Raw genomic sequence first — 25,882 nt, 5'->3', positions numbered from 1 at the left:
AAGCACATGGCCACATGTAGACCAAAAATCCCAACGCTCTATAAACTTTTCTAGTGGTGCATCGCCAAAATGCTCCTTATTCTTAGCACGCAACTTTGTGTAGGGGGAACGAGTTTCGTGAGTCACTCTAGCTAAATAAATGTGAAACCATCTGTTTTTCTTGCAGTAAGTTACTAAAATTTATACCGTCATATTACATCGAAATTCACAGGAAAGACCTACAGGGCACAAACGATTAACAGTGGCTGCAAAATGCATGTCTAATGTCTCGAGGCAACATTTCGACAAGACGGCTCATGATACAGATCGCCTCGCGAGAACATTGGCTGCAGCCTTACACAAGTCCCTTTTTCGATTTCTTCTGATAAGATTACACATCTACATGTTACTAAACATTTTGTTCATGATTGTCCGGCACTGTTCTTTCTATAATCCACCTCGTCATTTATATTCTGGTACTTGTCGGAGTCACAGTGCGAGCGTTCAGCTATTTAGCTCACTCCTTGTTACACCTTGTGTACTTCATTGGTACATTGCTGCCTAATGCTTTCCAGGTTCTTGTCGTGCCTGGTGACGTAGCGGTGGAAAAGGATGTCGAGAATGTGGTGCAGAAGACAGCGAAGCACTTCGGCAAAATTGATATTCTCGTAAGTTCAAGGCTCCGTGAACGACTAATAAAGGCTTTAACGCATGTCATCGTTAAGTAGCTGGTATCACGTCGGAAGAACACAAAAACAATTGAACAGCTACGCTAAAGGAAGAGTTCCTTCCCATTAGGAATCTTCGGATGAACGTTTGATGAACCTTGGGAACAGAAGCAAGAGCCTACACAACATGAACTACGCAATCTGGGGTTAAAATACAGCGTTCAATTAGGATTTGACATTATGGCTGAGCGGTAAAAACAGGACGGAAATGAAGCAGTCATGAATAATACTGAAAATCAACTGCTACTATTTGACTGAGCTTTAGTGCAGTTTCTCTGGCAAAATGTCAACCATGACCCCCTAGTCAGCGGTAAATTTTGTCATGAGAGCAAAGTTGACGAATGATTCGTTACTACTACTGAATCCTTGATAATGGGAATGTGCATATGTGATTGAGAAGTTTATGTGTACGTCGCTACATAATGTGACACCTATCCTTTAACCGGCTGCGCATATGTTAGCACAGCCCTAGGCTATGCCTGCAACATCACATTCCGAAAGAAAAAAGAAATTTTTGTCGCTTTATCAAGAATGTATTCGCAGCGCCTTATGGAAAGCATCCTGTGCATCCTGCAAAATGTGTAAGGGCCCACTAGAGTACAAAAACGACGTAACCAATTACGTAAGAATGTCCATTAATTTGCGCATTAGTAAAACGTTAGTGCCTAACTTATGTTACAGCTACTGAGTATTTTACAGTGTCATGTAGCAGCCGTGCTCGCTTCCTATTAGTAGTGAACACGTTTGTTTTGCAGAGGGTGAATGAGCTCTAGTGCAAATAAAGGACCTTCCTACTAGCGGCTCCCGTTCTAGCCTGCGCCGTTCGAGCCTGCCACACGAGCAGATGGTAGCAACTCCTCTGCTTCCCTGAAAACTCAGCGCTTGCGTATAACCCTTTGGAGAGGACACGTTTCGCTGTAATCTAAGGGGTTGCGTATCCCTCTCACTTAATGACCGGGGAGAATGGCTCCACATACATAAACGATAAAAGTATGCTTTTCTTCCAAGTGGTTTAAGCAAGCGACCCTCTCTTAACGACTTGCAACACATTTCACGTCAAGAAGTAATTACGTTAGTTAAATATATCCATTGGATCCCGGAACCCCACAGTTCTACTATGCGCGCTTTACCATTTCTTCACAGCGGAAGGTCGTATTGTGTGCGAGAAAACAAAACAAGAAAATCATCTTCCATTGTGACCTTACACTCCTAGATCATAGAATGGTTTTAATACGTCACACGAACGGCAGTCTCAGCAAACTCTAAAATTCATTATTTTTGTTATAGAAATAAACATGAAGCAAACTTAGCCCGCCTGCCCTTGGGTACTTACTGCACTTAATGGTAATTTTAGTGCACTAAGCGGTGATTAGATAGAAATGGTAGTATCTCGCTAACGCTGCGTACCATCACACTCGAACGCATCGCTAACGTAAATATAGTAAGAACAAAATCCTCTCATTACTGGGGTGTAAGCCCAGTATCTCTGCTATCGTGATTAAAATTATGCCTTGATGGTACTGTTAGGAGAACATAATGTGCTAAGCTTTTATTATGCGAGTTACATCAATCGGAGCGTCCTGAACAGTTTGGCCTAGTTCATGGCCAGCTAGCTACCCAGCAAGAAACAGTTTTTTTCAAGCGAAGACTAGTGTTGATCTTTTATTAGTTAAATATAATTTGGTCGTCTGTGGCTGCCAGCCATGCGAAGGGTGCTTGGCATAGGAGCTGATTCGCGGAGTCATCGACTTTCGGCTGCGGTGGCCTTGTGAGGTTTTATAAAGTCCGCATACCGGTCAAACAATGTAAGCAACTATAATATACGAAACTGATTGCGATGCCATATACGAGGTAATATATAGACCTGACATAGCTTCTCTAGCTTGCGAGTGAGTAACAGAATAATTCTAATCCTTCAGATGGATGACACCAAAGGAACAACATCGTTTGCACGAAAACTGGATATGCATAGTCGGCTAATAAACAAAATGACGCAAACTAAATTTTTATGCTGAACAAAAACAGCACGTATTGCTATTTTCGAACTGTATCTGGTGAGTATGCAAGCATATTCACTTGGGACGACTAATGCATGCGCCGTCAAAAGTACGGTACATAACCACTTCTGCTCGAATTGCACTTACACAAAGCGCTGTTTTATGCATTGAGGCACGAAAAAAAGAATGAAACGCGAATGTATGTTTGTCGCACAATTTAAATGAATTTCTAGAATCTAGTTTACCCTGAGAATCTCTTCCATGTGGGTACGCCTTGCAAACACAAAGGCTACAATTAATAAATCACAATATGGGCGGCAAAGTAGCTAATTAAAACTTATTCAATGACATCTTGTAAATAGCTGAATATGCTTTTTTTACTTATCGTTGAAGTAATGCACACCTCATTCAGCAATTCAGCAGAAGGACCAAAATATCGGTGTCTGCAACGGGCAATGCTTTAAAAATGCGCATAAGCTAAAAACCACCCATAAGCTAAAACCAAGCTAACCAAACATAACCAAACATAAAAAACCAAACATAAGCTAAAAACCAAGCAGAAAAAAAAATCTTTCAGGTAACAGATTTCCCATATGGTCGCTCACAATTGGCAAGGACATGTATGCAGTCAAAGATAAGCAGTGCAACGTCATTAGTTGCTTCTATTAGGTATCTGATAACCCGTCGTCTCTCGTGTGCACAATTGAATGGCCAACGCGAGCGGAGGAATTAGGCTGTTTTCTTGCTGTAGCCGCGCCTTGCCTTCCAAGAACTGCCGCCAATTCAATTGCCGACACAGAGGATCATCAACATCAAGTTTACAGTGTGCACTGCCCTGAGCATGTGTCTCACAGCAGACGTTCTAACCGTGTACTTATTTAGTTAATGAGATCACTGTCAGGACTTTTACGGCGTCACAGAGTGGATTGGGAGTAAATCATGCTCAAAGTGGCAGTCTTGAGTGAAGTAAAACACGGGTTCCTGGCGATGGAGGCGAGGAGTTCTTTCAATTGAGGTGACATCTTTGGCACGAGCGAATGGAAATACATGTTGGTCGGATAGAATGGCACGCGAACTTTTAAGCGAAGGTCGATAGGAGATGAAACCTAGGAAGGTTGAGTGAATAGTTGCATCACTCCAGGCTTGAACTTATTTACTTTTTCCCTTTCGTTTTCCAGATCAGTGAAGTGCTTATAACTCATTCCCCGGACTACCTTATTACCTTAAAATGCTGTGTTCTTTATCTGGAATCGTTGTTTTGCATATGCCGAATTATCAGTATGCATGACCCGGAGAAATCGTTACCAGCCCGAGGTCCAGGATAGACAGGCTCTCACAGGAAGATTTGAAGAGAGGCTTCAAATGATCGATGGTGGTCCAAGAAATTATGTTTGTGGAGGGGAAGTTTCGACAAGTGCCTTCCTCCTGGCATAAACAAGCCGTCTTGTCAAACCAGTACCTCAAGTAAAATTTCTTCTTCAACTGTTTATCATACGCATCACATGTCCTCGAAACTGCAAAGAAAACTATGCGTTTTTTTGGCAGCTATCTGTTGCTTACCGTCGACTGAAAGAACATTTTTCCTTACACTGGGTTTCCTGTGCATTGCTGATTTCTGAAGTGGTTTGATGGCTTTTCCCTGGAAGTGGCCATTCACCTGCATGGTAAGGGCGTCAAATACCAAAAGCGTGCGTTTTGGATGGTTACTTCATTCTTGGGTCCCAATAATATCCGAGGGCTGGCTAGGCTGAGTAATGTCCCAGTTGTGTGAAGTTGTGACACTAACGTCACAACTTCACACAAGTAACCCAACTAAAGGTAAATAACCGCCTCTATTACGCCTCTCGCCACGCAGGTTTTGAGACGTGCCCCGCCACCAGACGTGGATGGTGTGCAGAGCCTATACGTATGGGTAAAGAAATAAAGAAGGTGTTAGTTTTGAAAGGAAAGGCAACAAAGCCTACATTACATCTTTATTAACGTCAATGTCAAGCAACAAAGAAAGATACTGTGACAAGAATGATGAAGTAGAAAGCTGCAAAGCCAGATTACAGAATATAGTTATTTGTTTTGGTGTCGTGTCACCGAGATTGTCGCTGTACACATTTTATCTGATTGAACGTGTGAACGGTATTCGCCGAAATACGTGTTACAATATTGGGTCATTACGCCAATATATTAAAGAATCAGGCGGGAGGATGACCACTTTGAAGTGAGATCTTATACTCTCATGGGGGTATATTTGTAGGGACAATAAGACATAGCGACTCTGACGTTATATTGTTTCTATTTTGCTGCGTTCTTTCTGTTACAGGTTAACAATGCTGGAATTGCCTTTGGAGGATCCATTCAAAGTGCCTCAGCGGAAGACTTCAACAGAGCATGGCAGACGAACTTCCTTGGTCCGCTCTGCATGATTAAAAACGCTGTGCCTTACTTGCGTCAAACTAAAGGTATAATTATATTCCATCGGGTGCTATCGCTCTGCGACATTCTTCGCTGTGCACAAGGCCATGTCCTAGGCACGAGAGTGCGCATTAAAGCGTTAGCTGTTTCTTTCGTCAGCCTATTATATCTATGTAATGCTTGATACCTAATACTGGAATACATGTTCTTTACGACTGCGAATGCAATGCTTTTGTTCGCACCGCCAAAGCTGGTGCGAATGTGGCGCGGTAATCTCTCATTTGGCCACAATTGTGTTTCTTGTTGTGAGTTGACCATGATCAGCACTAAAAGGAATGATGTACCCCGTCAAAGACTCGCATTGTCTTTTAAGTTGTCAGTATTTGATGAATTTTCTCGTTTCTTTACATATATTTCAGGTAGCATCGTCAACATTTCTAGCGTTATGTCGTTGATATCGGTGAGTGTAATATCAAATATTATCACACCACTGTGTTCTTCGACCTTTATAGGCCTTGTACCCTTCGTATCACGCTACTACAGCTTTAAGCAACATTGCCACCCATGGCAGTGACTTCATTAACCGTCTTTGAAGCGGACGACTGTGCTGGGCCGTAGTTGAAGGTGCTCAGCGTGATAAGCGTGCTTTACGAGCTCCTAGAGCTTTTAGGATTCTCAATCGAGCATTTATAACGTCAAATAGTAAGAGGGCTACCGCCCACATACCGTATTGTGCATTTACGACAAAAAACACGCCTTCAGATGCTTATTCGTTGGGACATTCGGAGCGCCAACTCTCATTTCTCATGTAATGTATTTTGGAGCTTCCCAAGCGGTCATACCGAACAATACAATAACTAAATACATGCAATCATCACATTCATTCTGAGCAGTTGCTGGGTGCTGTGCCCCTGTTAAGTAAATAAATACATAAATCAGCAAGTGAATTAATCAATCAGCTAAGCGATGAAACTGTTTTGTACAGCTCAAAAGAGGACGTACAAAATATATGGACCGATAACCCAGGGTGACTAGTTTCCTGTCTAATGCCATACGCAACCAAGACGCGCCGGTCAGCTGTGAATACGATCTTGCCATGTGGTATCATGAGGCAGCGCATAACGTATGAAAAAGAAACAGTGCTACGTTTTGTTTTCCGGGGGCCCACGAGCCATCGCCAGATGAGAACATCATTTAAAAAAATGCACCTTTTTTCCATCTAACTACGGGACAATATTGGCGGATGTACTGGCTAAGGACGTAGTCTGCACATCAAGTTGGCCGGAACACCAACGCTGTGCTTCTGCATAGTCCAATTCATCGGGCAAGTCGGCGACTACGACGCTTACCCCTCGTGTCAATCCTTAATGCTGCGAAGTCTGTTGCGACACTGAAAAGTTATCCGGTTGTAGCTATAGGTTGTCCACCTCAGTAAAAGTGGATGCTATTACTAGTAAGGCAACAGTAAATCATAGGTAACCAAAAATTTACTATAGCGAGACCTTCAGCATACGTGACCTGAAGCATACGTGCATTATGTGCCCTGGCTTCTAAATATTGCTACTGAGTATTCAAGTGCATTACCGGCTCTTTGGTGGCTTCATCTTTACAACACCTGTTAGCATCAAGACTGTCGTACTCAGCGTTGCTGTTTAGCAGTCTGCAAAGCATAATTTCTCAGAGTTCGCCAAAACAAAGTAACCTTACAATGACGTTATGAGTGATGACATTATGTGCTGAAATATTTTTTGAAAGGACATGGCGCGCGCAACGTCAACATCTGATTCTTTCACATAAAATTTTTAAAAAGTGGCTCTCTATTTTATTGGGGAAATCAGGTTCTCACCTGTCTAGAAGCCTAACTGAAGCGCTAGTTGTTGTAGTGTAATTTTTCGTAGGGGGTAGGAGGAATTTCCATTATTTCTAAATTAATCTTTGTATAAAATTGTTTTGGAGCAGTAAGCTCCTGTTTATTTCCTCATTTTTGTTAGTAAGGGGACGTTGGTGGCTTTAAACTTACTAATTTTCACACTTACCACGGCAAGTTCTTTTTATGTTTGGCTAACTTCCCAAGTGAATTTCTTAAATTGTTGATTCGCGAAGCTAACCGACTGCCTGAAAGTTGGCTCTTTTCTTTCGATAAATCTGGTAATGTCCCCCTTTAATTCATCTTGTATAGCAGCATTGCCACCCGTAAAATACGACAAAGTCTTTGCCAGCTCTTTTATAGTAGTGGGCGGTTTATCACCCATCCATGCAGTCTTTGACACATCGGTCCAGGAGGTGGGTTTTAAGTTTCGAGTAAATCGTACACACACCTTCATGAAGCAAGTTCAATCTCGAGCCATTGCTCATCTTCTTAGCTACTTGGAGTGACTGCGAATGAACCCTTATGGGCTCCTAGAAAATTTTAGTTTTGGAATAGTTGATTGATTCTGCAAGTCTAGGTACAGTAGTGTGCCTACACTACTGCATTCAACGCACATGTTCGAACCTATGTGAAGTGAAACTTCGCTTAAGGAGCTAATGAAATGCTGCGAATTTCCTCTCTTTATTTGTGCGTCTCTGGCACAAAAGAAACTGTCGAGTGCATGTACTATCGCACACCATGCGACGCAATGTTAGAAATTTCACATCGACTTGTAGTTATTCATGTATTCTTGTTTTTTCTACAAGTATGTCGCCCGCTTCTTGGCCGATTGCCCCTTATGGGCATGTGCCATTGTTAGAAATATTAATCCTCATCAACACGAAGACGCGCTTCTTGGCCAATGACCCATTGTGGGATTTACCATAGTGTGCAATTCACTATCATCAACACGCGGCAACAATCCCAAACGGCTAATTTGGCGTTAAGATATGCACCACCTGCTTCTTAAAAAAAAATTGCCGTCTCGAGTGTCTGCCATAGTATAAAATTATCACAATCACATTGATTGGGATGTCGAACCGGAAAAAAAACACCTTTTCCGTTCGGCTTGAACGCGGCCCAGTTTCCTTGCAGTCCAGGTGAATAACTTACAAAGCTTCTTGTTCCTAAGTGATCTACGCCATTGGCAGCTATCTTCGCTCATATTATGTTCAGCATTAGGATTAGTTTGATTGTTTTCTTACAATCAATTTTAGGGTAAGTTCTTTTGTAAATGAAGGCCCAATTCCGGCTCGGGTAAATAAAAATTTATAACGGTTCGCCAAGCTGTTCGCAACCCTGATCCTGTTCACGAACTGATTCAGCATAGCAAGCTTTATGCTGTGGTATATGGTGATATAGGAGGTTGTACAGGTCTACGCCCCTACATCCAGTCATGATGACCAGGAAGTCGAAAACTTCTATGAAGACGTGGAATCGGCGATCGGTAAAGCCAAAGCAAAATACACTATACTGATGGGCGACTTCAATGCCAAGGTAGGCAAGAAGCAGGCTGGAGACAAGGCAGTGGGAGAATATGGCATAGGCACTAGGAATAGCAAGGGAGAGTTATTAGTAGAGTTTGTGGAACAGAATAATATGCGGATAATGAATACCTTCTTCCGTAAGCGGGATAGCCGAAAGTGGACATGGAGGAGCCCGAACGGCGAGACTAGAAATGAAATAGACCTCATACTCTGCGCTAACCCTGGCATCATACAAAAGGTGAACGTACTCAGCAAGGTGCGCTCCAGTGACCGTAGGATGGTAAGAACTCGAATTAGCCTACACCTGAAGAGGGAACGGAAAAGCTGGTACATAAGAAGCCGATGAATGAGTTAGCGGTAAGAGAGAAAATAGAGGAATTCCAGATCAAGCTACAGAACAGGTATTCGGCTTTAACTCAGGAAGAGGACTTTAGTGTTGAAGCAATGAACGACAATCTTGTGGGCATCATTAACGAGTGTGCTATACAAGTCGGCGGTAACTCCGTTAGACTGGATAACAGTAAGCTATCGCAGGAGACGAAAGATCTGATCAAGAAACGCCAATGTATGAAAGCCTCTTACCCTACAGCTAGAATAGAACTGGCAGAACTTTCGAAGTTAATCAACAAGGGTAAGGCAGCTGACATAAGGAAGTATAATATGGATAGAATTGAACAAACTCTCAGGAACGGAGGAAGCCTAAAAGCAGTGAAGCAGAAACTAGGAATTGGCAAGAATCAGAAGTACGCGCTAAGGGACAAAGTCTGCAATATCATTACTAATATGGATGAGATAGTTCAAGTGGCTGAGGAGTTCTATGGAGATTTATACAGTAGGAGTGACACCCACTATGATAATCGAAGAGAGAATAGTCTAGAGGAATTCGAAATCCTACAAGTAACGCCGGAAGAAGTAAGGAAAGCCTTGGGAGCAATGCAAAGGGGGAAGGCAGCCAGGGAGGATCAGGTAACAGCAGATTTGTTGAAGGATGGTGGGCAGATAGTTCTAGAGAAACTGGCTACCCAGTATACGCATTGCCTCATGACTTCGAGCGTACCGGAATCTTGGAAAAAACGCTAAAATAATCCTAATTCATAAGAAAGGGGACGCCGAAGACTTGAAAAATTATAGACCGTTCAGCTTACTGTCCGTTGCCTACAAAGTATTTACTAACGTAATTGCAAATAGAATCAGGAACACCTTAGACTTCCGTCAACCAAAGGACAAGGCAGGATTCCGTAAAGGCTACTCAACAATAGACCATATTCACACTATCAATCAGGTGATAGAAAAATGTGCGGAATAGAACCAACCTTTATATATAGCTTTCATTGATTACGAGAAAGCGTTTGATTCAGTCGAAACCTCAGCAGTCATGGAGGTATTGCGGGATCAGGGTGTAGACGAGCCGTATGTAAAAATACTGAAAGATATCTATAGCGGCTCCACAGCCACCGTAGTCCTCCATAAAGAAAGCAACAATATCCCTATAAAGAAAGCCGTCAGGCAGGGAGATACGATTTCTCTTATGATATTCACAGCGTGTTTACAGGAGGTATTCAGAGACCTGAATTGGGAAGAATTGGGGATAAGAGTTAATGAGAATAGCTTAGTAACTTGCGATTTGCTGATGATATTGCCTTGCTTAGTAACTCAGGGGACCAATTGCAATGCATGCTCACTGATCTGGAGAGACAAAGCAGAAGAGTGGGTCTAAAGACTAATCTGCAGAAAACTAAAGTAATGTTTAACAGTCTCGGAATAGGACCGCAATTTACGATAGGTAGCGAGACACTGGAAGTGGTAAGGGAATACATCTGCTTCGGGCAGGTAGTGACTGCGGATCCGGATCATGAGACTGAAATAATCAGAAGAATAAGAATGGGCTGCGGTGCGTTTGGCAGCCATTCTCAGATAATGAACAGCAGGCAGCCATTATCCCTCAAGAGAAAAGTGTATAACAGCTGTGTCTTACCAGTACTAACCTACGGGGCAGAAACCTGGAGGCTTACGAAAAGGGTTCTACTCAAATTGAGGACGACGCAACGAGCTATGGAAAGAAGAATGTTGGGTGTAACGTTAAGGGATAAGAAAAGAGCAGATGGGTGAGGGAACAAAGGCGAATTAATGATATCTTAGTTGAAATCAAGAAAAAGAAATGGGCATGGGCAGCAGACGTAATGAGGAGGGAAGATAACTCATGGTCATTAAGGGTTACGGACTGGATTCCGAGGGAAGGGAAGCGCAGCAGGGGGCGACAAAAAGTTAGGTGGGCGGATGAGATTACAAAGTTTGCAGGGACAACATGGCCGCAATTAGCACATGACCGGGGTAGTTGGAGAAGTATGGGAGACGCCTTTGCCCTGCAGTGGGCGTAACCAGGATGATGATGATGATGATGATGATGATGATGATGATATGGTGATATGTTGTACAGTTTTATCGACTTGTAGAGAAGGCGCATGCGCACGTTTTGTCACAGTGGAAAGAAACGCACTCTCTGCAAATGTGAGCGAGAAACGAAGTCATTTTACATGAATATGAATCAAGTTGAAGTGTGCACAGCTACAACAGCTGCACTCATAAAGGCGGTCATCTTAAGCAGTGTTAACGGAAGAGTGTGCTACGTGTTGCGGCGATTCGACGTACCCATTCCTGCAGTCGCTCGTTCCCGCGTTTCGTTTTGGCGATCCATACTCAGTAAGGACAGCAGTTTAATAATAAATAAGAGTTTCCGAAAGCAAGATTTCCGAATTGAATTGCATACGAGAATTCAAGAAGAACGACCGTTGAATATGGAATGTTTGAAATTTATAAAATGAAAACACGAGAAGTACCGTGGAGTTAGGCAACAAAAGGCTTGTTTACAGAGTGAGGCATGATCCCGTCTGGTGCACATTGTCTATGAAAGTAATGCGAGAAAAAAAGAAACCGGACATCCCGAATGCTTATAGTAGAGTGCAGTGCTTGTTGAAAGTGCTGTGGCGCCTGGAGATGTCTAACCTTCGTCGCACGGGTAAAGCACGAAACTTACACGGTATGCAGTGCAGGAGTGTGCTGAATTGGGCTGGCTGGTTCATGACGAAGGCGGTAAAAACAGCGCGAGAGACAGGAAGAAAGCAGAGGCGGCGTATGCAGCGCAGTGTAGGGCGTCTCTGCTTTCTTCCTGTCGCTCGCGCTACCTTTAAACCCCATGGCATGCACTTCTCGTATAGCACCAATTCTTCGCGCTCTCTAGGGAGGCTTCGCTCTCTCCCCTTCTCCTCTTTTTCCCCCAAATACCCACCATTGTTCGGCAAAGGCGCGAAAAGTGGACGCGGTGGAAACGTTGTTACTAAAAAGTGTTCTCGACCGTAGCGCCGTACGTACGCCTACTTGCGTTTTCGGCGCTGCGATATGGGTTCGGGTCTTCGGGCTGGCGCTACAGGGTTGTATGTAAAGCTGGAATGTGTATATCTGTGTAGTTGGGGTATGGGCGTTAAGTAAGAGGATTGCATTGCTCTTGAGGATGCTGCATAGATTCGGAAGTTGAGATGCGGGGTGTGAGACAACGCTAGTTGGTATTCCAGGCTGGTATTCCATGGTATTCCATGGAAGTTGCGCTTGTCTTTGTCGCCCTTTTGTGCCCCGTGTCCACTCCTGTGCTAGTCACTTCAGCAGTTGAGAGGCTGACAATCTGAGCAGCGGCCGTGCGGTTCCGTGCCGCGTCTTTCATTGAGCACACTCGTTCAAAGTGCGATGCACGTCCTTTAGATGAACATTTACTGCAGGCGCCGTCACGGCGATTTTAGCGATGATGTTTTAAACAATGATCTATCAGAAAGCCGGCGACACATCTACATGAATGTAAGTAAAGAATTTTTTTCTCTGTCGCGTGAAATCTACGATTGCATTGCGTAGATACGGAGAAACATACGTACCTGCCACTGACTTCAAGCAGCATAGAAGTCCTCCATTTTATAAGTCAGCGTTGACCTCGGTTTGATGACTAGCTTTCACAAAAAGGTGGTCAGCGTCTGAAAAAGATGAGTCGACGTAGCTGTGACTTTTTTGTCTTTTTTTTAATGGTCGAGGTAACAGCACAGCTGTTGTTTCTACTATTCCGCCAAGTAAAACAATTAATACTACGGCAGCTGCAGCTAATAATCATCATCATGTCTTTGAGCAAACGACATATCTCTCACTTCTGCTGGCAGGTTCCCAACAATGTGCCTTACGCTGTCTCCAAAGTAGCTCTGGACCACCTGACCCAATGTGCTGCACTAGGTGAGTGCGCTGTAGCTGCTGTGACAAGCACACCAGATCACGTGTAGTGAGCGAGAGGGCAAAGTTTCTGAGAACTAGTGGTGAACACGTTGAGTATCCGCAAGGGACTATTTCTATACGCCATCTCACATTCTTCATTCTGCCCAGCGAAAGCTGCTGGCCGATTCACCCTGTCAGGGGAGAAAAACATGCAGATGGTGCGAGTCCGTGCCCTGATGTGCGTCATCAATGTGCGTCTCTGTATGTTATGTTCTACATGTTGTCGAATTAAAAATAAATGCACTTAATTTCAAGCTTTTGAACTCGCCATTATCTTAGTGTACTCAATCTGTTTACTGTACATTTATAGAACGTATATTTAGGGTGGCTGGGTAGCACGTGTCACCGTTTGTGCGCCGGCGGCGGGGCGCATGACGCGGCTGTGCCCGGCCACGCGCGACCTATCTTGTAGGTAATCTGCGGTGGAGTACATTGCCTAGCCTGCCCAAGAAGCTGAGGGCTTCTTGTGCGCTGCAATCTTGCGTGCCTAGTTCGTGTTAAAACGAGAGGCCGCGCAAAGGCGAAATTGCTCAGAGCTGCTGCCGTTCTTCACCATGCCAGCATTCTGACAGCGACTGTTTGCGGACAGGGGCGTAGCTGGGGGGGGGGGGGGGGGTGCTTATGGGGCGTAAGCCGCCCCCTTCCCCTCCCCCCCCCCCCCGGAACAGCGCCCGTCACCAGGAAACATTTCGGATTTCGTTTAGAATCTCTTTTCTACGCTCGAAAGGACATATTGGGGCGATCATAGCGAACTATGGCTGCATTTCGTGGCAACAACCACGCCCCAGCAATCACATAGCGCAAGGCGCCCCATCCAAGCACAAAGTTTCAAGGCGCTTCGATGGCGAGAGGGCTCGTCGTGGCATTTCGCGTGGGCCACGGAATCTGAGGAGCGCATGGGTTTCGATTTCGAAAGTTTATGGGTATAAACTTCCTATAAACTTCTGATGCGTAGGGTAAATTGACATTTCGAAAGTCATGTTCTTTTTCTGCGGGACTGCCCGTAGTCTGTTATCTTCTTTCTTTTTCAAATTTCAAGTTTATTGCTTCACTCATTAGTTGTACATATATGCAGTAGAAGTCATACAGAAAGAGGTCCCACAGGTAAAAACTGTAGCGGGATTTCTTTTGAATTCCATAACTGTGGTTTTAATGCTCTTACAAAGATATGACTCCAAAGGCGCCTCTACATTTTTAAAGTCCTAAATCAGACCATATAACGAGATAAGCCAGTTCAACATACTATCAGACAAGTTGACAAAGCACGCAGCGAGGTCGGATGAGACGAAGCGTTCTGGTGGTTCATTTGTGAACAGAAAAGGATATCAACCTTTTTTTTCACCTGCGCCAAAGCATCTATGGGGAGACACTAAAGCCAGCAAAGGTAACTGCGTTCTTATTTATTTTTCTACTTTGACTTTTATTCATGACAACACCTTGAACCTCTTCAATTATTTTGTTCTCCCTACCTGCGGGCTGCGAGAGCCAGCCAAAGGGCATGCAATTTTTATCGTGTTGCCCGGACCACCACGCGCCGCACTTCGGTGCGCGTTCGTTTTAATCTGGCCGAATGAATTTTCGCATGGCAGAGTTTTGGACACTGTCTGGCTAGCAGACGAGTAAAACAAACAATGGTCGCTCGCCGCCATTACTGTGGGTACTCGACGGGTCGCAACGCGCTCGCTTGAGCTCAACCTCCCTGGCAAGTCTTGTCTCCCCGGTGCAGGTTACCGAGCAGTATGCGTATGGTTCTCTGTGAACCAAGCGTCTCACGTTTTCTTTGATATTCCATTGTTAAGTGCCCAAAGTAGGCATTTGACTGAGGTCAACATGCTTTGCTTCACGTTTTTTTTCGTTTCGGTGCCACCGCTGAACAAAAAATAAAGTGAAGACATTGTTGCGGCGCAGCGAATTGTGGCATGGTGAATGTTCTATTTTCTTACTCCTTCTTTTGGCGTAAATAATGGGCTACGCGACGCTCGCTTCACTTGCCGGATGCTCGTATTATATTATTGCGGTAGCATTTATGTGGACACTCCACGCACATTTCTGCCGTCGCCGTCGCCGTCCAAGGGCGATAACATCGTACCGCACGCGGCATGCTGCATGTGCGAGTGAAAGCGTTGGGAGGTGGGAGGTTGCATGGCTGAGCCGATGATGGTGGCTCATTCTTCTGTGCGCAGGAGAGAAAAGCGGGAAGGAAGCGCGCCGCCTTCTGTCGCGCGTGATTACCAGGGCGAGTGGAGGGAGGGGGGGGGGGGAGCGGGCCTTAGCATTCTGTGATCTGTGCATCTGTGATTCCGCAACATGATTACTTGCCTTTTCGACTGAGTATATATTGTGACTTTTTTTTTTAGCGACCTAGCTCTATTTTTTTTGTTGTTGTGAAGTATTGTGTATACGTGCAGTGAACTTTGTTTTCAGTGACACTCTTTTGCCCTTTATCAAGCTTTACCTTGGCCTTTGTACATTCCATTGTAACTTTACGTTTCTAATGCACGAAGGCCAGTCAAATGAATGTGAGCCACCCCACCCACGCAATAATGGTACGGTTGATTGTTTTCAACCACTTTCAACGTTTTCAACCACCACCAGGAGACGAAGAGATTCGGCGCTGCCTTGGGTCATCTCATCCTGTATCACAATCAGTGTGGCGACTTCTTTTCTACAATTGTGATTGGGGACGAATCATGGTGCCACTACTGCGCGCATGAAACACCTTACATTGAAAAAATTCAAATTCACTACCCCCAAAGAAAGCAAAGGTGATCATTTCAGCCGGAAAAGTGTTGACTTTCTTTTGCCATTGTCAGGGGCCATTACTGATCGAATTGCTAAACATGCCGTGACTTTCAACCGTTTCCGATAATGTGAAATGCCGGATTGGCTGCGTGCCACAATCTGGAACAAATGACGCGGAAAATTGGCGGATTGGTTCATCTTGCTCCACAAAAATGCCCATCCCCACGTTGCTAATGTGCTTAACACAAAACTGGCAAAGTTCAAGTGGGACACGCTGCAACATTCGCTAAACAGCCCAGGCTTGTCGCCTTGGGACTTCTGCATTTTGCAGCATTTGAAGAAATAGCTCACAGGAACCGGAACTCGTGTCGGAAGATGACGTCAAAGATTCAGTTACAGACTTTTTTAAGCAGCAAACCGAGGAGCTTTGTAGTGCCGGAATCACGCGACACGTTAGTCTGTGGGGTAAATGTCTAAGCGCTCATTGAGGCTACATTTAAATAAAGTACCCCGCTAGTCATGTATTCGCATTGGCTCACTTTCATTTGCATCGCCCTCTTAATATATTCTTTAAATATTCTCCCTGTTGATGTTGAGAGTATAAGTTCGGTGCAATTACTCAAAATACACTACCGGTGACAGCTTCTCTTGCGCAATACTTTGGAACAAAGGAAGGCGTCATGGAAATTTTTTCCTGGCCATTGCATATGTACAAAAATGTAAACCAAGTTCTTGAACGACAATGTTTCATCAAAATATTTGTCCACAATTTGTTGATTTAATGGCCTTTAGATTTTTCATATCAGCAACAAGTACTACTTTGCCTACATCATGCGCTGCCTACATCAGACGTTTTCAGCTTATCTATCTATCTATCTATCTATCTATCTATCTATCTATCTATCTATCTATCTATCTATCTATCTATCTATCTATCTATCTATCTATCTATCTATCTATCTATCTATCTATCTATCTAAATTGTAGTGGACAGTAGTCATAGAGCCCCCTCCGTGGAAGAAGAGAGTGGACTGCCGCCATCAGGCACATAGGCTCGACAATGGTATCCGCGACATCAATGCCATTGGACAGGCCGCCATTGGAATATGAACCTGACAATGTTTAACGCTAGAACGTTATCTAGTGAGGCGAGTCTAGCAGTGCTATTGAGAGAATTAGAGGGCAGTAAATGGGATATAATAGGGCTCAGTGAAGTTAGGAGGCCAAAAGAAGCATATACAGTGCTAACAAGCGGGCACGTCCTGTGCTACCGGGGCTTAGCGGAGAGACGAGAACTAGGAGTCGGATTCCTGATTAATAAGAACACAGCTGGTAATATACCGGAATTCTATAGCATTAACGAGAGGGTGGCATGTCTTGTTGTGAAACTTAATAAGAGGTACAAAATGAAGGTTGTACAGGTCCACGCCCCTACATCCAGTCATGATGACCAGGAAGTCGAAAGCTTCTATGAAGACGTGGAATCGGCGATGGGTAGAGTGAGAACAAAATCCACTATACTGATGGGCGATTTCAATGCCAAGGTGGGTAAGAAGCAGGCTGGAGACAAGGCAGTGGGGGAATATGGCATAGGCACTAGGAATAGCAAAGGAGAGTTATTAGTAGAGTTTGCGGAACAGAATAATATGCGGATAATGAATACCTTCTTCCGCAAGCGGGATGGCCGAAAGTGGACATGGAGGAGCCCGAACGGCGAGACTAGAAATGAAATAGACTTCATACTCTGCGCTAACCCTGGCATCATACAAGATGTAGACGTGCTCAGCAAGGTGCGCTGCAGTGACCACAGAATGGTAAGAACTCGAATTAGCCTAGACCTGAGGAGGGAACGGAAGAAACTGGTACATAAGAAGCCGATGAATGAGTTAGCGGTAAGAGAGAAAATAGAGGAATTCCAGATCAAGCTACAGAACAGGTATTCGGCTTTAACTCAGGAAGAGGACCTTAGTGTTGAAGCAATGAACGACAATCTTGTGGGCATCATTAAAGAGTGCAATACAAGTCGGCGGTAACTCCGTTAGACTGGATAACAGTAAGCTATCGCAGGAGACGGAAGATCTGATCAAGAAACACCAATGTATGAAAGCCTCTTACCCTACAGCTAGAATAGAACTGGCAGAACTTTCGAAGTTAATCAACAAACGTAAGACAGCTGACATAAGAAAGTATAATATGGATAGAATTGAACATGCTCTCAGGAACGGAGGAAGCCTAAAAGCAGTGAAGAAGAAACTAGGAATTGGCAAGAATCAGATGTATGCGTTAAGGGACAAAGCCGGCAATATCATTACTAATATGGATGAGATAGTCCAAGTGGCTGAGGAGTTCTATAGAGATTTATACAGTACGAGTGGCACCCACGATGATAATGGAAGAGAGAATAGTCTATAGGAATTCGAAATCCTACAAGTAACGCCGGAAGAAGTAAGGAAAGCCTTGGGAGCTATGCAAAGGGGGAAGGCAGCTGGGGAGGATCAGGTAACCGCAGATTTGTTGAAGGACGCTGGGCAGATTGTTATAGAAAAACTGGCCACCCTGTATACACAATGCCTCATGACCTCGAGCGTACCGGAATCTTGGAAGAACGCTTACATAAACCTAATCCATAAGAAACGGGACGCCAAAGACTTGAAAAATTATAGATCGATCAGCTTACTGTCCGTTGCCTACAAGGTATTTACTAAGGTAATTGCAAATAGAATCAGGAACACCTTAGACTTCCGTCAACCAAAGGACCAGGTAGGATTCCTTAAAGGCTACTGAACAATAGATCATATTGCGGAATATAACCAACCATTATATATAGCTCTCATTGATTACGAGAAAGCGTTTGATTCAGTCGAAACCTCAGCAGTCATGGACGCATTGCGTTATCAGGGTGTAGACGAGCCGTATGTAAAAATACTGAAAGATATCTATAGCGGCTCCACAGCCACTGTAGTCCTCCATAAAGAAAGCAACAATACCCCAGTAAAGAAAGGCGTGAGGCAGGGAGATACGATCAGTCCAATGCTATTCACAGCGTCTTTACAGGAGGTATTCAGAGATCTGGATTGGGAAGAATTGGGGCTAAGAGTAAATGGAGAATACCTTAGTAACTTGCGCTTCGCTGATGATATTGCCTCGCTTAGTAACTCAGGGGACCAACTGCAATGCATGCTCACTGACCTGGAGAGGCCGAGCAGAAGATTGGGACTAAAAATTAATCTGTAGAAAACTAATGTTTAACAGCCTCGGAAGGGAACAGCAGTTTACGATAGGCACCGAGGCACTGGAAGTAGTAAGGGAATACATCTACATAGGATAGTTAGTGACTGCTGATCCGGATCATGAATTCAAATAATCAGAAGAATAAGAATGGGCTGGGGTACGTTTGGCAGGCATTCGCAGATCATGAACAGCAGGTTGCCATTATCCCCCAAGAGAAAAGTGTATAACAGCTGTGTCTTACCAGTACTCACGTACGGGGCAGAAACGTGGAGGCTTACGAAAAGGGTTCTACTTAAATTGAGGACGACGCAACGAGCTATGGAAAGAAGAATGATAGGTGTAACGTTAAGGGATAAGAAAAGAGCAGATTGGGTGAGGGAACAAACGCGCGTTAATGACATCTTAGTTGAAATCAAGAAAAACAAATGGGCATGGGCAGGACATGTAATGAGGAGAGAAGATAACCCATGGTCATTAAGGGTTACGGACTGGATTCCGAGGGAAGGGAAGCGCAGCAGGGGGCGACAAAAAGTTAGGTGGGCAGATGAGATTAGGAAGTTTGGAGGGTCAACATGGCCACAATTAGTACATGACCGGGGTAGTTGGAGAAGTATGGGAGAGGCCTTTGCCCTGCAGTGGGCGTAACCAGGCTGATGATGATGATGATGACATCGATGCAGCCACTTTATAAATAAATGGCAATTCTTTGTGGACCTTCTGTTCATACATGTTGTGTTGTGCGGCGAAGCTGCTCAGTCGGTTCTCTGTCACCAAGCTCGTCTGATGAGAGGAGCTGGTGAATCCGTCGTGACTATGGTAGTGCGCGGTACTAATTCCCACTTAAGGTTATCGTACTGATCATGGGTGTAGGATCTAGCAAAATGTAGCGGATCAAAGCTGCAGTGGTCGGGTTAAGCGCACCCATGACATGGTCGTACTTGGCCGCCTGAGATCTCACTCGGTAAAGGCGAAACTGCGCCTCGATGGGGCCTAGCCAGAGTTCACAGTCCGAGGGCCAGAAATTGGGAGGTTTGAGTGTGGCGATGGAAGACCTTCCGCTTTCTTCGGGACGTCGTTGTTGGGCGGCCGGTTTCATGGCGTAGAGAACAAACTTGGTAGACGTATACAGCTGCGATGTGGTGTCACGTCCGGGTCACCAACTTGTACGAAAAGAATGCCCACAGAGAATTGCCACTTATTGATCAAGTGGCTGTCTACCATCGCCGAACGTATATGCCTGATGGCGCTAGTCCAGCCTCTTCTTCTTCCACCGAGGGGGCTGTATGAGTGCTGTCCACTACAGTGCATATCCTCTCAAGCCGGCGCAGTGGCCAAACGTGTCTACCAGCTTGGACCAATAGGTTAGTGCTCATGGTCGGGATGCCTTGGTCCTGGTTCCATCATCGTCATTGCAGTTTTGTCATCCGGCTCTCGTCATGCCGTCGTTGTCCCGCCATCATCGTCATGCATTCGTTGTCACACCGCCGTCCCGATGCCTTCCTGGCCATTCAGTCGTCGTCATTCCATCTTTGTGGTCTAGCTCTTTTAATGCCGTGGTCGTCATGCTTTCTACTTCGACCCGGTGGTGCAAGTTGTGCAATAGCTTGGGCCCCTAGGTACATCCTCGTGGTCGTATTTCCGTCGTGGTCGTTGTATCGCCATCATTCCAGGTTTATCAGCCGACTCTCTCCATGCCATCATCGTGACGTGATCGTCGTGATACAGAGGTCATACATTCTTTCTCACGCCACCGTCGTAGTGCCATCATCGCCGTGCCAATGTCGTAATTTTAACTTTGTTATCCGAATCATCCTGCCGTCCCCGTCACGGCGTCGTCGTCACACAGTCGTCGCTGCACCATAGCATTGTCATGCCATTGTCGTCATACAGCCGTCGTCATGCAGTCATCATATATCATCGGTTGCCATCGCGGTCGTGCCATCCTCGTTATTTGAACTTCGGCACCTTACTCTCACCACGCATTGATCAGCCATCGTCATCGCACAGTCGTTGTCATATCGTTGTCGTTATAGCGCCTTCGTCGATCCATCGACATCTTTTTTGTACCTCGTTCTTTCAAAATCATGATGTCGTCATTGAATCCCATTGAATCCTATCATTGAATCCCATTGAATCCTATCATCATTGCGTTGCCTTACCCTCGTCGTCATGCCGTCGTGGTCTCGCTATCGTCGTTTTTTCCAGCTTTATCATGCAGTTCTCCTCATATTATTACCGTCACACCATGATCGGCGTGTAGTAGTCGTCATCTCATAGACCTCAAGTCATCATCCCGCTGTCATCGTTATACCACCGCCATCATTTAGGAATTGACATACCATAGCTGTCATGCCGTCGCTGTTACACTCAATTTCTTGGTCCATTGACGTTACTACTTATTTTTCATTCGATCGTCGCCACTACGCTGGCGTAATACAGTCGTTGTGATTCCGCCATGCCCATGGGCGACCTTGGCAAACAAGTGCAAAAGCAAAGCTGGGCGATGTCGGAGAATGACGCATATAGCCGAAGCAACGAAAGTCTCATAATGGCCATTATACACGTTGAATAGACGCGACTTCAGGAATACGGTATGTCACTGCACTGCTCAAATGCTAGGCGCATTATCGTCAACTGTAATCTAGGTTGTCTGTGAAAACATGCTTGCTTTCATTGCTGCAATATGTGTAATTATCAACCTCTTCAAATAACTATTATTGTTGATGTGTTTCCCCAGGCACTTTTTAACCACTCGTACAATTTCGTTACCTCGGTTCATACCTGTGGTAATTCAAGATTCCTTTTATCGAATTCTGATAATAGGCACTCCCGCAGTTTTAACTTCCGGAGCTCCTCCTGAAGACGCAGAACTTTTGATTTAGGTGTTGTGAGTGCGATTGTGTTAAAATAGTTAAGACTCGATTTTACAAAGTGATGAAAATGCTAGAATTACTTCGTTTAATCGGAAAGGTAGGAAAATCGAGTAAGAGATTTTTCGGTCCTTTGAAATCTGAAATTAGTAATAAAGGTAAACTCAGACATCCACCCATTCGTAGCAATTGCTACAAAGGAAGCCCATACGGGTTCCACGAAAGAAAAACCTTGCAGTTGAAGAAACATTCGTCCTGGTCCCGGACCAGGACGAATGTTTCTTCAACTGTGGGGCTTTCTTTTCGTGGAACCCGCATGGGCTTCTACATTTATTAATTATTTCATTAAATTGAGAAGGTCGGAAAATCAAGTAAAGAATTTTTTGGTGCTTCGAAATCTAAAACCGTAACGTAGCGACACCAAAAGGGCGCCGCAACATTGTATTTGCCTCTAACCCACGCCTGCGCGTGTAAAAAGACCGCGAGGGCGGCCCAACTACCACCAACCCTAGCGCCATCCGGTACGTTAGAGTGTTAGCGACTGCTGAGTGCGTTGTTTCGTGCATAGGTGCAGCATGTAGCCTCGTCAAAATGAAGCTAGGGCCATGACTAAGTTGTCTAGATTTTTAAACGCGATAGCGTTAGAGAGCATGCGCGAAGAAAACCCGTCTGCGTCAAAATGAGAAAGAAATCTGTTTTTATTACTGATCATATCAAAATATTTTCGCTAAACTGGGTTTAATGCAAGCTAGTTTCGTTATTACGCTTGAAGACAACAATGAACTGTATGCGTACTTACCGGGCAATGGAAATTTCTTCGTTAGATCGGGAACTTCCTCAAATCAGCTTTCTTTAGATGGAGTTTTAATAGTATAAAAATAGTTCATTGTGATTTGAGTTCTCTCAGCATTTTTGCTTATTTCATTTCAGAGAATGCTCCGTATGGTGTACGTGTCAACTCAATCAAGTAAGAGCACTACGCAGTTTGCCGCAGCATTTGCGTGTTCAACTGTCTCCTGTTTCAACGTTTCCCTACAGACAATGACTAACACAGCTACTATAACAGTTTTACTGATCCTACGCACTGTGGGAATTAATGTCATACGAAACAATTGACAGGTAGCTTGTGATCCTGCAGTGTGATCGTGGTGTGACGCGAGCGTGTGAATCATTTTTGTTATTTATTTACTCTACAAGTACAGCTTGGGCATTAAATTTGGAGGGGGGGATAACAATTGATATACAAAGGTATAAGGCAACCTACATGTGTGTCCAATATCCTTAGATGAAGTCGTACATGCTATGCATGCTTTGCATTTATTCTCATTCGGTAACATCATAGGGGAATAATTCTTTTTTTACAAACAATAATCTTGCATCTTCGGACATCTGAAGAAATGCAAGAAGAAATGTTAATGTTTCTAATTTCCGAACGTTTAAGTTTTGAATATATTATGGTCAGTTATTTCGGCTATATTACTTGGGAGATGATTCCATTCCGAAATGGCTAAGTGCATACATGAAAACAGCAATAGCTTAATACATTCAAATAGTTGTTCGACCTGAAATTAGTGATCAATTCGTGCGAATTTCCTTTTGACTGGTAAGATGCGTGCCTGAGAGGAGATATTTAGGTGATGAAAAAGCTGATAGAAAAAATTTACTGAGATATCTTTCTTCTAGTCTGCAATGGGATGAGTCCTAGGTCGTGCTTTATTTTGGTGATGCTTGAATGTTGTGAATAGGTCCCTGCAATAAATCGCGCTACCTTGTTCTGAAAAGATTCTAATTTGGTAATAAGATGCGTTTGGTGCGGGTTCCATATAAATGAGGCATACTCAAGCTTTGAACGAAGTACGGTGGCATATGCAAGAAGCTTGGTGTCACTATTAGCCTGACGAAGCGTACGACAAATGAAGCTAAGAGATTCAGGTGCAGCGGAAACAATACAGATTACATGATTATGCCAAGACAAAGCCGCAGAAAGATGAACACCTAGATATTTAAATGATTCTGCAGTTTCTAGAGCTTCACCATTAAGGAAGTATGTGTGCTTCGTAGTCTCACTGCAAGTAGTAAATCCCATAAATTTGGTTTTTCAGGTATTCACGCTCATTTGCCAGTCCGAGCGCCATATTTCAATCCTGTTCAAGTCATTTTAACGGCCGATACAGAACGCCGTCGTCGGCATATAGCCGGATTTCCGCATCGATATCCTGATAAATATCATTTATATAAATTAAAAATAGATTGGGCCCCAAAAGGGAACCTTGTGGCACACCGAACTGAACAGGTTGAAATAACGAACGGACATTATTAATTACGACGTCTTTTCGTCTGTTACTTAAATATTCTTTAACCCAGTTTATTTATTTTTGTCAACTTTAATCAGCTTCATTTTATATAGGAGGCAGTTATGCACCACACGTTCAAAGGCTTTAGCAAAATGTACAAATGTGGTGTGAGTTTGTGTAAGTTCGTGCAAGTTGAGGTGAATGTGTGTAGATCAAGAAGCGGGGATTCACATGACCAGCCTCGCAGAAAGCTATGCTGGTTTGCAAATAGAATGTGGTTGCTAGCCCTGTACTGCATGATTTGAGAAGATAAGACATGTTCAAGTAGTTTGCATACAACAGACGTAAGGTATATAGGCCTATAGTTTGTTAGCTTGTTTTTGTCGCCAGTTTTATATATTGCTATCACATGCGACAGTTTCCAGTCGTCTGGAATTTCAGTGGTGTCGAGAGACTATTGAAACAATAGTGTAAGTATGAAAGCAGAATTATGCTTTGTCATGTTTACTAGCTAAGTACAAATGCCGTCAGGACCAGGACTAGAACGCGATGGCAAACACTCAATACCTTTCACAATACCGTCACTTGTCACGGTAATACGTTCCATAAATGGAGAACTAGCAGAAGACTGTGCTGACACGTAAAGAGGCTTTTCGTCATTAAACACACTACAAAAGAATGAATTATACCGATCAGAAACATCCATGACATCAATAGCAGCACCAGACTCAATGTCAAAAACAGGTAACTCTTTTGTAGGTCCGGGAGAAATGACCTTCCAAAATTTTTTGGATCTGCTTTTATAAATTGCAAAATATGCTGGCTGGAAAACTCATATTTGGAAGCGTCAATATGTAATGCACATTCTTTAGAAAACGATAAATAGTCTGACTTAGCTTCAACAGATCTTGCGCTCGTTGCTTTTGGAAACATACGTTTCTTTTTATTCAAATATCGCTTAATATGTCGGGTAAACAATGACAGCAGCAACACGACGACGACGATGAAGGGGATGGAATAGCGACGATGGCACGAATGATTTTTAGTATGCCGCCGAAGAAACATAATGGTAGTGCACTGAACAGGACTTTAATCTCCTGCGATGTTTATCTTTCTGCTGTACACCGCTCACAAGCGACGCCTAAATTTAAACACCAGATTAGGCACACCCACCGTATGAAACGCCGACGCAGCGATGTTAAATGCTATCGTGATGCTCGTGGTGGTAACAACGATGATGAAAAGGCTATGCCATACACATGCTGTAACCAATTATGTAACATAAGAACAAAATCATCATAGATGAGTGGCCAACGATAGGAGTATGTCCAGTGGCCCAAGATAGGCTAGGTTAAATATTACAAACTAAATAAACGAAGGAAACATATAGAAATATCATTATCCTCATTATCATCAGCCCATTTTTATATCTGCCGGACGAAGGTCTCTTCCAGCAATATCCGAATAAGCCTCTGTTGCGCTAATTCGAAGGTGCGGCTGCACATTTTCTAATTTCCGCACACCCCAAAACTTTCTGCCGTCTTCGAATGCGCGTCCCTTCTCTTGGAACCCATCTTGTAACTCAAATTTTCCGCCGCTCGTTCACCCCACCATTTACATGACCTACCCCGCTTCGTTTTTTTCTCCTAATATCAGCCTATCGGCTGTCTCAGTTTCGTCTCTGATACAAACCTCTCTGTTCGTATCTCTTAGCATTATGCCTTACAGTTTTAGTGGCAAGCTTCCTTGTTAACGTCTCAGTTTCTCCCCATGTGTTAATAAAATAGGTCCTGCTACCGAAACGTTGGCTAGCCTTTCTGAAGAGCCTAGTGATCGCGGTCTTCCGAGCCCTTCTCCTGAATAAATGTACTCCTGCAGATATTCTAGAGGCTGACTGGCAATTAATAATTATTTTTTGCTCGCCAGGCTATTGA

The 25,882-nt window shown here is 44.1% G+C and overlaps 1 protein-coding gene across 1 annotated transcript in view; it reads left to right on the top strand.

Annotated features, from left to right (window-relative positions):
• The window catches only part of LOC142576295 (putative oxidoreductase TM_0325), a 389,068-nt gene that overhangs the window by 21,347 nt on the left and 341,839 nt on the right, over positions 1–25,882 (top strand). The window contains exon 3 of the mRNA XM_075686351.1: positions 555–647. Coding sequence (XP_075542466.1) covers positions 555–647 — 93 coding nt within the window. The remainder of the gene's footprint in view (positions 1–554; positions 648–25,882) is intronic.

This window comes from Dermacentor variabilis, chromosome 3 (assembly GCF_050947875.1).
Source record: "Dermacentor variabilis isolate Ectoservices chromosome 3, ASM5094787v1, whole genome shotgun sequence".
Taxonomy (NCBI): Eukaryota; Metazoa; Arthropoda; class Arachnida; order Ixodida; family Ixodidae; genus Dermacentor; species Dermacentor variabilis.
This window is presented reverse-complemented; position numbering and strand designations above follow the sequence as displayed.